Source organism: Polistes canadensis, unplaced genomic scaffold (assembly GCF_001313835.1).
Source record: "Polistes canadensis isolate GaletaPanama2010 unplaced genomic scaffold, ASM131383v1 scaffold_8, whole genome shotgun sequence".
NCBI classification, from domain to species: domain Eukaryota; kingdom Metazoa; phylum Arthropoda; class Insecta; order Hymenoptera; family Vespidae; genus Polistes; species Polistes canadensis.
Genome location: NW_014569555.1, coordinates 1,676,754 through 1,691,336, shown reverse-complemented (window position 1 = coordinate 1,691,336; position 14,583 = coordinate 1,676,754). Strand labels below are relative to the sequence as shown.

At 34.8% G+C, this 14,583-nt stretch overlaps 1 protein-coding gene across 18 annotated transcripts in view; it reads left to right on the top strand.

The window, feature by feature from the left end:
* LOC106791553 (protein turtle) overlaps positions 1–14,583 on the top strand; it is a 222,452-nt gene that overhangs the window by 186,156 nt on the left and 21,713 nt on the right. For 11 of the 18 annotated variants that reach the window (XM_014757314.1, XM_014757288.1, XM_014757348.1 and 8 more), the window contains 3 exons: positions 7,698–7,929; positions 11,222–11,497; positions 13,335–13,457. In XM_014757314.1, coding sequence (XP_014612800.1) covers positions 7,698–7,929; positions 11,222–11,497; positions 13,335–13,457 — 631 coding nt within the window. The remainder of the gene's footprint in view (positions 1–7,697; positions 7,930–11,221; positions 11,498–13,334; positions 13,458–14,583) is intronic. The other 7 variants (XM_014757378.1, XM_014757357.1, XM_014757387.1 and 4 more) reach the window with 3 other exon arrangements.

The following is a 14,583-nucleotide window of genomic DNA, read 5'->3' as shown; positions in this document are numbered from 1 at the left end:
AGCTCGTAAAAGTTTCAATTGAAATAACGAGCTTTGAACGATCTATAATTTGTGGTAGCAGAAGCTTCATACATACATATATATATATATATATATATATATATAGACATACATATATATCTTTTTCTTTTTCTCTCTCTTGTTCGTGAAATCCATGAGGTAATTATTCTTAGCACTGGTAATATCGATCGTAGAATATACCAGGGAATGGTTCGTGGCCCTGGCCGAGACAATTTCTCTTTCGAGTGAATTCGCGCGCGCGTGCCACTCACTCACTCACTCACTCACAACAGGATTCGAGAGCTAGCAGGGTCGTTACTTGCAGGTAAAGCGAAGGTTTCTATGTAGGTAGATATAGGAGGAGGTCTACTAAGTACGAAGAGGGTGCAGGTTGGTGCACGTTGGCTGACGCAGTCGAGACCAACGCTGCAACGGGGGTTAGGAGGTCTACATACATAATGCAGAGACTCACGGAGGCTAGAACTATTCAACTGTGTCAGGGTTACCACCCCACCTTTACTCGCTACCGCGTGGTAGATTTAACCCTCGACCCTGTCCCTCATCCGTTTCACATTCCTCACTCCACCTCCTCCCCGAACCTTACACTTCTTCTTTCCCCTCTCTCTCACTCTCTCTATCTATCTATCTCTATCTCTCACTCTCCTAATCGTCTCATTTTCATTCTGACGTAGCAAAGAGCAAGAGGATGAAAAAATAACGAAAGAAGAAGAGATCTATCTACAGGCTGGCTCGTCCTTTCAATACTCGTTATATTTTCTAATTGGGTAAAGTTCGCTTTTGTTTTCTTGTTCTTGTTTTCCCCCACGAGCCCATTGTCAATCTTCAAATTTATCGATTCGTAATCATCATCGTTCATTTAACGAAATAATTAGCGCGTGGTATATTCGAATAACGCGCGAATTCGTTAATTTCCGAACTATTTAACATGAAATTTTGAAAAGAAAAAATAGAAGAAGTGGTAACCCGGCCTTTATTCGAGACTTACTACTCTCGACGAAATATGATCGATATCCTTGGTTATATATTTCAACCCGTTGATTCTATTAGAACATTTAATTGAGACTTACTTAAGCTTAGACCTTCAAGAGTAGTACTTACTTTTTTCTACTTTCGAGTCACGAAAGACAAAATATTATCAAATGCAATTTCATATGTGAGTTTACCGAAAGAAGGAGGAAAGAAAAAAAAAAAAAAGAAAACAACGAAAAAGAAAAACCAACGTTCTATCCTTTATTCTGTTCATACAGCATGCATTGTTTCCATAGATGGAACGGAAATACTAAAGCACAGGGCGCGAAGGTAAACACCAAAGACCTGTTTGTCCCGAACGAAGACAATTTTCTCCCTTCCGTGACGCGACTGCAAACGGGAATCGTGGAATCTACGTTTTTCCTGGAATATTCAACGTTCCCGTTGCTGCAAATTTCGTGAATTTCAACATTCCCCTTCTTTTTTCTTCCTTTTTTCCCTCTTTTCCTTACGCGCGAAGTATTCGGTATTTGTGCGGTAACGTTGGTCGTGTGGTAGAAAGTTTACATATTCCTGTTTATTTGGAAGGAAGTATTTACAGTTCTTTTTTTTTCTTTTTTCTTTTTTTAACTTCATTCTCTCGTGCCAAAATAAAAACTAAATTTGTTCGAGGAACAAACGTATAAGCGTACGTACGTGCATATATTACGATATTTCAACACGTTTCACGATGGTATGAAAACGTTCGTGGAAAGATAACCTTGAAAGAAATATCGTTCCTAACAAGAAAAAGAAAAAGAAAAAGAATTACACTTATATATGTGGGGTGGGGGTGGCGGTGGGAGGGGGGAGTAGAAACGTTAGACATCGATGACAACATCTATGTTACCAGTGAACTATAATTTTCCGATAAATAATTAAAGTTCCTTCGGACTCTCAAATACTATACACGAAGAAAGAAAGCAGCTTTGTCCGATGGTTTAGATTCGTAACAGTTGGAATGGAAAATTGATTTCCTTTCGACAACAACTAACTTCAACCCTTAACAACCGCCCCACCCCCCTCCACCACCGATTTGTTTTATTAGAAAGAAAATTATTTTCAGTAACTGACAGCATTCATTCGTAAATTAGAAACAGCTGACATTTCTAAGCTCATTGCGTTTCTGCTTCGCAAATCTTAACGATCGACAATTTGATTTTCTCGCAGAACTTATGCGAGTAATATGTGCTTTCTCTTTCTCTCTCTCTCTCTCTCTCTCTCTCTCTTTCTTGTTCTTATGCACGCGTTAAAGCGTCGCGGCTAAAGCATTCATATTGCAAATAGTTTCTTAGGTACTATTCCAGATTCAAGAATGACTTCTCGCCAGACCCTTCGGACTCGATTGCCTTTTCCCAAAAGTGATATCAGCTTCGGTAACTTTCCGAGAAAGTACCTTCGAGAACTTGTCCTTTAAACGTAGTGAGTTTCCCTGCAAAGTGCCAATGCTCCATTAAGCTTCTTTACCAGTCTTCTACCACCCACTTTCCACCCTTTTTCACCCAATGCCACTAACGTTCTCTGTTATATCTTTCTTAGATAATTTTCTTGTTTCATTTCTAAACTCGAAAATAATGTATGATAACAAGTTACGTGAATACGATTAAAATATTTCTATAATATATATTACATAATATAATTCATCATTATAAACGAATTTTTTTTAATGAAGATGAGTAAAAGTTGCTAGGGCGTGTAATTAATCATACCTTTATAAAAATCAAATTACGTATGGCCGATCGAAGGATGAAAATTAAACCATTTGGATTTATACGGCTATGCTCGTATCCTCTTTAGAATCTGGTTAATTATCATTTGGAAACCGCGTATAATTTTACGAATAGTGGTGGATACTGTGTGAGAGAGAAAAAGAGAGAGAGAGAGAGAGAACTATATATATGGTATATACCTATTAATGAAATATTGCTGGTTGTAAATTTTCTTTGGCACAATGCCAGGCCATACTTGGTGGTGTAATTAATTATGTTTCTCGTTATGCGTAAAATTATAACGAAATTGATAATTTAACGAAGTTGGGTGATGAGATAAATGAAACAATATACACCACGTATAAGTATATAAAATAACGATAATAGTGGAAAATTTGATTGGATCATTTTGAGTATCTATTGCAAAATTCGAACGTATTCAATCGGTAAAGTCAATTGGTTAGGATTTTAAAGGGGGAGGAAAAAAAAAAGAAAAAAAAAGAAAAAAAATAGAGTTGGAATATTTGGTTCGTGCCGTTGGATCAGAGTTTCTAAATGTGCCGTGTTCATTAACGATTCACGAAGAAAAAGAATAAGAATAAGAAGAAGATCGTTCCAAGTTGAAGTCATATCTCCTGAGAATACGTGGCTAGGCTTAAATATCAAAGCACACGATTTTAGTCTTCTCCTTCATGTTCTTTTTTTCCTTCCCTTCCTCTAAGTGATCTCGTCGCATTGGCCATCACGAAACGTATGGTACGTCCATTTCCCCTCATCACGTAGCAGACTGGATGAATTATCAAAATTTCCGCAACACGTACCGCATGCAAGCTCCTCTCCCTTTTCTCGAGTGACCTAAGTAGCACGGTCGTCGTGGTGCGCATAGGGAATGAGAATGACCTCTTTCTATTCTCCTTTTTCATACCCCTTTTTTCTCTCTCAACAGTGCAAACCAACCTTCCATACCTTATTTCTTTCCTTATCATTTTATTCCTTTTTATTCCCTCTCTTTTTTACCATCTCCACTTTCTCCACACTTTTCTACGACTAAATTATCAAGATTTTCTTTTCTCGAGTTTACGCATCCATAAAATCAGACCTTCTTCTTCTTCTTCTTCTTCTTCTTCTTTTCTTTCAACGCCACATTTCTTTTTTCTTTTTTATCTTTTTACACTTTCGCTTATCTGAAAGTACATTTAGATATAAAGTGTGTGTGTGCGCCATTAGTTTATCAAATCGATTAAATTCAAATAAAATAATCTCGAGACAATTGATACAAACAAAATTTATAATTTATTATTCAACGAATCATAAATGTTGTGTTCGACATTTATTATAATAAATATAATTAAAAAAGATTCAAACACATATCGATATAACGATTAAATAATAACATTTGAAAATATAATTATTACGAGTAGAATTAATCGCTTTGTCCTGTAATAAACGATTTTCGTATTATATAATATAATAGTTTCGTTGCGAATTCAAAAGTCAATTTAATTAAAATCTTAATGTCGAACTATACAACGAATTCATCGAGAATAATTAAAGCTACGCGATCCAATCTCAAATTCATCGTTCGTTCGTTCGTTCGTTCGTTTGTTCATTCATTCATTCGTTCGTTCCTCTTTCCTGTGAAAAGGCGACTTCGCGAAGAAGATGATCGTATGCCTTTCGAACAATAACGTGACTGAGAGCGTTGCTGAGAAAATAGGGCCGAGAGCAAACAAAAGGAGAGAAAGAAGGAAAAAGTGAGAAATAGAAAGAGAAAGAAAGAGAGAGAAAAGTAAAGCGACCTATATGTCGTCGACAGTCTTGTCGTAGGCGTAAGTGTAAAACGCCTACTCTCTCTCTCTCTCTCTTTCTCTCTTTCTCTCTCTCTCTCTTTCTCTCGTAGGTGCTCGCACGAAAGAGAGCCGAGTTATTCTCGCTTATTCACTCAGGGTCACGATACTCATAGCTATGACGCGTTTATGCTTCCCTGCATATATCGTGCCTTCTTCAAGGGGTTTTTCAACGTCTACGTCATATCTTTTTATTTTAGCTGCTTTTTTCTTTTTTTTTTTTCATCCTCCTTCGCACTCCATTTTCCTTTTTGTCTCTGCTTCTTTTCGGGGGAAAAAGAAAAATAAAAATAAAAAGAAAACTAAACGAAAGTTTAGGAAGAGACCACTTTGGAAACTACAATTCGTTCTCATAATTTATTCCACGCCAGTCTTCTTCGTTCTTCTTCTCTCATTACGTTCAAAGCTTCTGCCTTAATCCTTACCCTTCTCTCTCTCTCTCTCTCTCTCTCTCTCTTTTACATTTTCGACCTATTTTACAGTTATATTTTTCTTTTCTTTTATCTTCGAATCTCTTTATTGAACATTAAAGACATACTTTCCTTAACCTTTTCGTAAAAAATGACCAATGAATATTATTTCCAATTGTTTCTCATCAACAAGCAAATTTTTTAATCCTCCCTCGAAAGATTTGAGAAACAAAATCGTTAAGATTAACAAGGAAAGCTTTGTTTTCGATTCACGGTGCCGTCTTTGGATTAAAAAGTACGATTTTCTTTCTTTTTTTTTTTTCCTTATCGAGAAGAAGAAAAAAGGGAACAAAAAATGTTACTACTTTGAAGTAAAAGGGAGGGGGAAAAAAAGAGAATAGAAAAGAAAAGAAAAGGAAAAGGAAAAGGGTGAGTTTAAAAGGTAACCGCGCGGTAAATGGTTTTCGCGTTTCGTTCGAAAAATCGAGCATTGCGAGGGACATACTTTACGGTAATCGTGCAGGCAAAGTCGAGAAGAGGAAAGGGATTGGTGTGAGTACGGATGGGTGTGGGTAAAATGGGGCTGAGGACGGGAACGTGGAGGTGGGGGGGAATGGAGTGAAGGGGTGGTGGAAGGAAAGCAGAGCGGTAGGGGATTGAATAAACGAGCAGGAAAGTGTGTAGCATTCCCGAAGGAAAGCGGAACCGAGGATGACCTTTTTCTGGCACTTTGCGCTCGAGTGCATTCTCTGACTCGATACATACGTATATCTATATATATATATATATATATATATATTTTACATGGCATGCTAGTCGCATAATACATTGCAACCGAATGACGATACCGAAACGAACTCAATGGTGGCTCAAGGGAAAACGATATTGAAATCACGCGAGTCGAGTCCAACCTCTTCGGCATCGTAGTCATCGTAAGCATCGTGGTCGTCGTTATTATCAATGCAACTAGGCCAGCTTGAAATAGAATACGTCACAACTGGGGCAGCTAATGCCCAACGACGTACCTTTCTATGCTGCCAGCAAGGAAACTGTTATAGTATTGTCCTACCGTTAATTCTATTATTTCATATTATATACGATAATCTATACTAAAAGTTTCTCTGTTTATATATAAAAAGATAATATATATATATATTATATATTATATATATGAACAAAACATATACATTTAGTATAATATCGTCTATGTTCAGCCAATAGTCGCTGGATTAACAATTATGTTAATCCGTGTTGATGCACGTCGAATGAATATTTCATTGAAAAAATCAGATTTGGAGAATAAGTATGTATTTTATAAAAAATGCTTACATACATTATTATTATTATTATTATTGATAATTTCTATAGAGTTATGGGTAATAAATTGAAAAGAGAGTTATTTTGAAAAATAATTTTTGTTATTATCTTAGCAAAAAAGTAATATAAAAATGTATGTAGTGAATTTTGAGTGTTCATAGAAGATACGCTTCGTTGGAAAATAGTAGAATATGAATGAACGAAAGATAATATTTGTAAGATGATGATGATAATGGGACGACAGTTCTGAAAATTGTTCTTCTTTGACACCACCGAGACAGGACGAATCTTGATTGAGAGTTAAATGTTATCAGGCAGATGACTCGATTTCGAACTATTTGATGCGATGCGGATGCTCCAATAGACCGAATCATTGGGCTCGGAAATTGGAGTGGATACTACTACGATCCGATCGGATTCGATTGCAATTCGTACGCCCTTCCTATTTCTCTCTTTCTCTCTCTTTCTCTCTCATTCAACTACTATATCCATCTCCTAACACTGTTACTATCCTTGAGACAAAAACGAGCGACATCGGAGAATCCCCTGGTAATCCGAAACTTCGCTTGAATTTTCTAACGGAAGATCCTACGAAAAACGTTTTTCAGTAAATAAACATCACGAGCACGATAGAAACTATAGTTGCATGTATCTTTTATCGTTGATCAAAGTAAACGAACCACGTCGTTCTCTATATCATCGATACTTTTATTCTCTCTCATCGTCTATTTTACATTTATTCTATTTTTCTTCCTTTCTATATACATATATCTATTTTTCGTTTGTTTTCCATTTTTATTAAAAATTAACTCGCACCCGATATTATTCATTCATAATTTGGGCAATGCATGACGGGAATTTTATTATTAATCAACCACCGGCACGATGGATTCGAAAATATTCATTAAAATAAGAATGAAAGAAAAAATAAATGCAAAAATACGTTCGTATGTAATAACACAATAGGAAAGAAATTCAACTAAAAATTAGATCGAAACGAGATGAATGGAATTGAAATTTTGCGTTTAGTTCACGCCATCCATCGTGCCCGATCTTCTCCGATAATAGGAGAAATTCGCAAACAAAAAAAAAATAAAAAAAAGAAACAAACTTTACCTTCGTCTTTATCGCTGCATTACCTTCTTTTCGTTCATACGTCATCGTTCCATAATTTATTCAACCGATGCGAGCGATTATAAATAAATAAATAAAAAAAACAAACCAATTGAAATAATAAAGAGGATTATCCATTTTAAAAATCGAATGATAAGAAATCGAGAGAGAAAAAAAAGAAAATATAAATCTCTTGAATAAATACACTCGCATCGGTAATCTCGCGTTCATTGCGATCCCTCGTTTATGTTGCGTGTTGGTGTTGGTGCAAGGGGCAGGAGATACCGATATACATATGGTACGAGACGTATCCAACCCACAGTGGCGAAGGGTACGAAGGTCGCGTCTCGAGAGTGAGCCCAAATTCAAATTACGGAATGGCCAGCCTAAACCTTACAAACATCCGTGAGAGCGATCAAGGCTGGTACGAGTGCAAGGTCGTCTTCCTCAACAGGTCGCCTAACAGTGACAAGAATGGTACCTGGTTCCATCTCGACGTCCACGGTTCGTGCCAATTTTTTTACTATTATTAATATTATTATTATTATTGTTAATATTAATGCTACTTTCATCATAATAATTGTCTTTAATTGCAGAATATTTTTTTTTAACCTATTACTTGTCATCGAGTTTTCTTTTGTTTTTTTGTTTTTTTTCAAAGAAAAAACATCACAAAATTATAAGAAAGTAGAAAGATTCCGAAAAGGAAAATTGATGGATGGGGTTATTCTTTTTCTCGTCCGAGCTTTTTCTTTTTCATCTTTTCCCCTTCATTCTTTTATTTCCTTCGTCATATTCGTCCTATGTAAAAATAAAAAAGGATACCGAATCGACGTAAAGGGCTGGTTACCGATGGGTGGTAAAAAGTTTTCTGCCCACAGTAGTTACTTGCCGTAGTTACTTTTTCGAAACTTTTATCCGACTTACGTCAGAGAGTAAGAAGTTACATCGTACTCCCTCCCAAACTCATCTCCTCCCTTTTACCCCGCCTTATTCTTGAGTCCTCTTTCCCCCATTCCTCGTCATATTACTTCGAGCTTAAGCAGATTATACGTCTACAACTAACGTATTTCTGTCATATTTTAAAAAAGAATTAACTTTACGACGAGGCTTACATCTCTCTCTCTCTCTCTCTCTCTCTTTCTTTCTTTCTCTTTCTTTTCGCTTTTATTCTTTTCTTGCGATAGAAATTTTCTATTCGCGCAGTTTGGGAATTGGTAAAATTACGATTAACTAAACGTTAGACATATAAACGAAATTGAACATCTTTAAGGTTTTCTTTTTACATTGAGTTTATTTTCTTTTTCTTTTTTGTATTTACTTTTCTTCCTTTTTTATCCTCTTGTCTAATATATGACAGCATACTAATAAATAATTTTAAATAAGTATGTTTATGGGAGTAAAACAAATACCGAAAGTATTCTTTATTGAAAGATAAATAAAGAGATGTAGAAAGCTCGTTTGCATATCTTCCAGTAAAAATTCGGCAAAATAAGGGAGTAGTAGTATCGCTTCTTCATGCTCCGTTAAACGGAGCCCGGAGCGTTGTTTCCTCTATCTCAGATTTTAAACATTTCCCTCTCTTGGCAAAAAACGAAAGACGTGGGAGGAAAAATAGAAGAAAAATTGAGAAAAAGAAAGATAGAACAAAGATATTTGCGTTGTGAAGAACCGCGCAAGCGTTTTTCCCGATTCGTCAACGTCAATGCGACAACAAGAGGAAGAGTGAGAGAAACAAAAAGAAAGAAAAGGAAAAAGAGTAGCAAAAGAATCAAAAGAAAGAAGAAGAGCACGAAGAAGAAGAAGAAGAAGAAGAGGAGGAGGAGGAGGTGGAAGGTAAAAAAAAACCGTGTTAGGAGGGGGGAAAACTTATTGCCGCGTTTTGTTTGGCCATAAACGTTGCGGAAAGGCCAGAGAGAAAATGAAAAAGCATTTAGATTACGAACAAAAGAGAGTGAAAGAGAGAAAAATAGAGAAAGAAGGAAGGAAGGAAGAAGGTGGTGACTCCTTTTTCTATTTTTCTCTCCCTCTCTCTCTCTCTCTCTCTCTTCGTGTTTTCCACCCCTCGTCATTTGCTTCGAAAGCAAGCCTGGAGCCTTCGGGCTTACACTCGACTACCACCACCACCACTACTACCACTACCACTACCACTACGACAACGACAACGATGACGACAACGACGAGGATAGACTCGGCATCAAAGAGAAAAATACTCGGGGCACCGGAAAAGCGTTTAAGGCTCCTTTGTCCTTCTCACCGAAGTGCCTCCGTTCGGCCCTCGAGTTCGCATTACAATGATAGAGTGCTGTCCGTTTTTTCTCGACATCCTCAGGACGACGACGTTCACCTTCGTATGTAATTTATATTCCGAATCGTAATTACGAATCCACTAAAAGAAAAGACAAGTGGAAATATGGCCTACTTACAGTTATTTGTTTCGGTACCTATACACCCTCCCCCATTCTTCTTTCCTATTATCTTATTGGTTAATTAACACATTCAAAACTGATAACGTTGTTCTTATGTTATTTAATATTATTTAATTTAATACCGATGAGACTTCATTCCTATATAAATCTTTTTCTAAATGAATTATTAAATAAATCGTATGTGTGTCTTTATTCGGATGTTCTATTTCATTCGATTGTTGGAGATATATTTATTTTGATAAATTTCTTTAATTTTAATATTATTTTTTTAATATTTTATAATAATACATTGTAGATTACAATTTAATTGTATGTGTTATGCAGTGAAATGTCTCGTACGAATATAACGTCAGTCACTAATGTATTATATTTAATATATGTTTTTTACATTAAAGTATATACACAATACTGAAGAATATTTTCATTTGTTTGCATTAAAGATAAAATTACGGATAAATAATATAATCATGAATTTTGTTGTAAAATTTATCCAAGGATATAAACATACGTCTTCTTAACGTTCGTTGTAAATGTAAATTCGGTAGTTTTCTGTCGTCGTCGTCGCGTTGTCGTCGTTGATAACAAAAGCATTACCGATATATTTCGATTGTCATTCTAATGAGAATACGAAGAAAGAAATTCGAAGAGATTTCGACGGATTGAAATTATCATCCCTAGTCGAGATCCTTTTTTCCCCCTTCCCCTAACATCTGCGGTGGACATCTAAAGCGTAGAGTTTGGCGTTCGTCCAATTTGTAGCGCTCGGCACGATATAAAGTCGCTGACATGTAAACACTCTCGAATTGGATGTTGGATTGGTTCCGTCCTGGAATATACTTGCTTTATACGACAAACGAAAACGAAAGAACTCGCTCGATCTCCTTCTCTAACAATTTATTCCAAACTTCTGTGATATTTTCGCCTTATACATTACTCCTTTCCCTCAAGACATACGAAAATCCATCGATTTTGTTTTTTTAACATTATTCCTTTATTGTATATAATACTTTTTCTTTGAAAAGGAAATAACTTTAAAATTAATTTACCCATATCATCTAACTCAAAAAATCATTGATTACTTTTAGAGAAAATAATATAATATTAGAGAAGTATCTTTCTAAAAATAATTAATTTTATTTTCTTTATCTATTTATTTTATAATTTGATAATAAATTGTATATATATATATATATATATATTGTCGATAAAGTCAGTTATTAAAAGTATAATTCGTAAGGGGATCGTTTTCTCTCTCGTTGTGTTACTAAATTAATAAATTATTTTAGTTTTCATTTTGAGAAGAGAGAATGATTAATGCAAGGCTCGCGAATGTGGTTGTAATTGTATAATATTTCATATTCTTGCAGCACCACCCAGATTTAGTATAACGCCCGAGGAGATGATTTACGTGAATCTGGGCGATGCGATAATATTGAACTGCCAAGCCGAAGGTACCCCGACGCCTGAAATTCTCTGGTACAAGGATGCAAATCCTGTCGAACCGTCGCAAACGATTGGGATCTTCAACGACGGTACTGAATTGAGAATTGCAACCATCAAACACGAGGATATCGGTGATTACACTTGCATCGCGAGAAATGGAGAGGGACAAATCAGTCACACCGCAAGAGTCATCATCGCAGGTGAGATGATAATAATCATTGTTTCATTTAATTAGCAATAGATTTATTTCTCTTATCCTTTTTTTATTAATATAATATTTGAAAAAAGAAAAAAGAACTTCAACGAAAATGGAAAAGTCAATTTTTCCAATGGTACTCAATCGTAGTAATTAAATCCTCAAATTTAATCGATTATTTCTCATTCACACGATACGTTAGCTTGTATTCAAGAATATCTATTTATTGTCACACGTCTATTTTGAAAATAATAAACACCCAAAGTCATGTTTGTTTTGTATGGTATCATTATCGTTCAATTTTGTCTTCAGTTTCTACTGTGAACGCGTAGCGGTAAGATCGTCGAAAACAACGATCCGTTATTATTTTCTATTTAGATTTTTACCGTCGATCACGTAAGTCCTTTTATTCCCATTTTATTATATTAACTCTTTTTAGTTATTACTTTGTATATACATATACATATATATATATATATATATTTTTTTTTTTTCTTCTTCTTGTACATATTGCATATAGAAAAAAAGAAAAAAGATTTCCTTAGAGGATGGAAACCAAAAAAAAAAAAATAACCTGAGGTAACAATAATTTGCGATCACTGTGTTCTCTGGAAATATTTTATATGAAAATAAGAATAATAACACGTTTCTTCTTTAATCTTATATACGTCGTAGTTATTATTTTTCATTCGAAAATACGCGTTCTCTATTATAATCTCTAGTTGAAGATAATATTTTTCAGAATAAATAACACATAACAAACGAATACGTGTAATTGTGGTATCCTTTCGAATCAACGTCGCTTACAATCGCGTCGAACAAACGCGTGATATAATATAATATTATAATTCATATTTTCCATCCGACCTTACAAATATCACGCGGGGTAACATTAGAGGGTGCTATTTTAAGCATTAACTTCTGACAGAAACGCATTAGCCCTTCTTGTAGAACCATGATGCGGCCTTTAATCCACTTGGTTCGCGGTTGCGAGACAACGACGAAAGAAAGGCGCCTAACATCGTAGAAAACGATCCTGCTCCATCCCCCTTCTTGTATCAGGGTGTGATAAAACGAAAAAATAATGAAAAAAAAAAAAAAAAAGAAAAAGAATGGAAAAAAAAAATGTTTACCATGCACAGAAGGAAAAATAAAATAAGAACAAAAAACGCGGAGAGAGAGAAAGATAGTGAGAGAAAGAAGGAAAGAAAGAAATAAAGAAAGAAAGAAAGAGATAGAGAGAGAGAGAGAAAAATATTGCAGGTATCTCGCGAAGACAATAAGTAAGACGAGCAATCCTTTTTTTATGGGTTTTTTTTTTATATATATATATATTTAAATGTATACTTTCCTCGACGACACGGACTGGCAAAAATATTGTATTTTCTTTTGAAACGACGCTACACTAGACGACGAGAATATTTTAATTTGTTATTCTGGTACGACCAAGGACAGTGGTGTTATATCTATGTAATCAGGATTTTTCTTATCAGCGTTTCGTCGGGAAGGAGAGACAAAAAAAAACACTTAAACGTCGCGCAGTTATGATTTTTCGTATATATAAAGTAAAAAATTTACGAAGCTCGCGGTAATTTCTTTGTTAGTGTTGCATATATTTACGTATATTTATATTTATATACATGTATATATAAATATATATATATAAATGCTTAGATACGTCATAACATCTCATACTTACTTTACGGGTTGGAAATGATCGCGAATAGAGTATCCTTACGCATAAAGTACGACGTTTATATCAGATAATCAATAAAAACTGAATTGCAACGGCTATTGACGAACACAGCGTTATTAGACACAAATATTTTCGATAATTACAGATCGAGCGAATACCGATATGGAAATTCCGGTAACCACAGTATCAGAGAATACCTCAAAGCGAACCAGTAATTTGACGCTGTTGTTATATCGGCATAGACGCTCGATACGATCAAATAATCAAAGTAAGTCAAAGTGGTATAATTCAGTAATTTTTCAATTTCCATTCATGACATTCTTCGTATATATATATATTATATATATAATTTTTAGTACCAATTTGCTTTGTAACTCGATCACGCTAGTAAAGATAATAGTTTATTTTTGAGCCGAATTGCATGTCCATATTTATCACCTTGGAGTTTGCCTACATTTTTTACCATCAAGTTTTTAGCATACTTTTTTCGTGTTTATCTCGCGAAGAGAAGTAATTGACTTATATCACTGTGGCTCTCAAAGTAGTTCGAATCAAGCGCGTATCAAGCTCGAGAAAGAAAAGAAAAGAAATGCAAAGAAAAGAAAATAATAGATAATAAAATAAAAGAAAAGAATCGAAAAAAAAAAAAAAATAAAAATAAACTAAAAAATGATAAAAGATAATAAGAAAAAAAAAAAAAACAAGAGAATGAGAAAGAGTAAAAAGAAAAAGAATGGATACGAACAGAAAATGGGGAGATATGGGAACGTTAACTAATGATCGATATAATAACATATTGTACATACATCTAATATATTATAAATTTAATTGACAAAAAAAATATATATAATTAATATATTTCGCGATTAAAAGCAGAGAATGAGAGCTCGCGGAATTATCGAAAGTGTTTCAGCCAATCATCGGCATTCATTTTTCTAATGATCTTTCACAGAGGTTTTGTTGTTCTCTCACACGCTGGAATCGTTTCATCGCTAATGCTGTTCATCGAATCACACGTTACATATTTACACGATTATATGCTCTCACACACACACACATAAACATACATACATACATACATACATACATACATACATATACAAAAACACAAAGGACATACACATGCGATCATTTTAGTATTTTAATAATGCTCACGGAAAAAAAAAACGACTGGACAAAGCTTTAAGTGTTTCTAGCATCCGCTTACAACATTATCGATGGTTTCTTTTATCTCATTCGTGCCAACGACGAACGATCGACTATAACAGATAGCGAACGTGATCGAACAACGTATTTCCATGTGAAATCGATTCTACTATTCTTCTACCCATAATGGACAGGAGCAGGAGAATAAAACAAACAAACAAACAAAAAAAAAAAGAAAAAAAAAACAC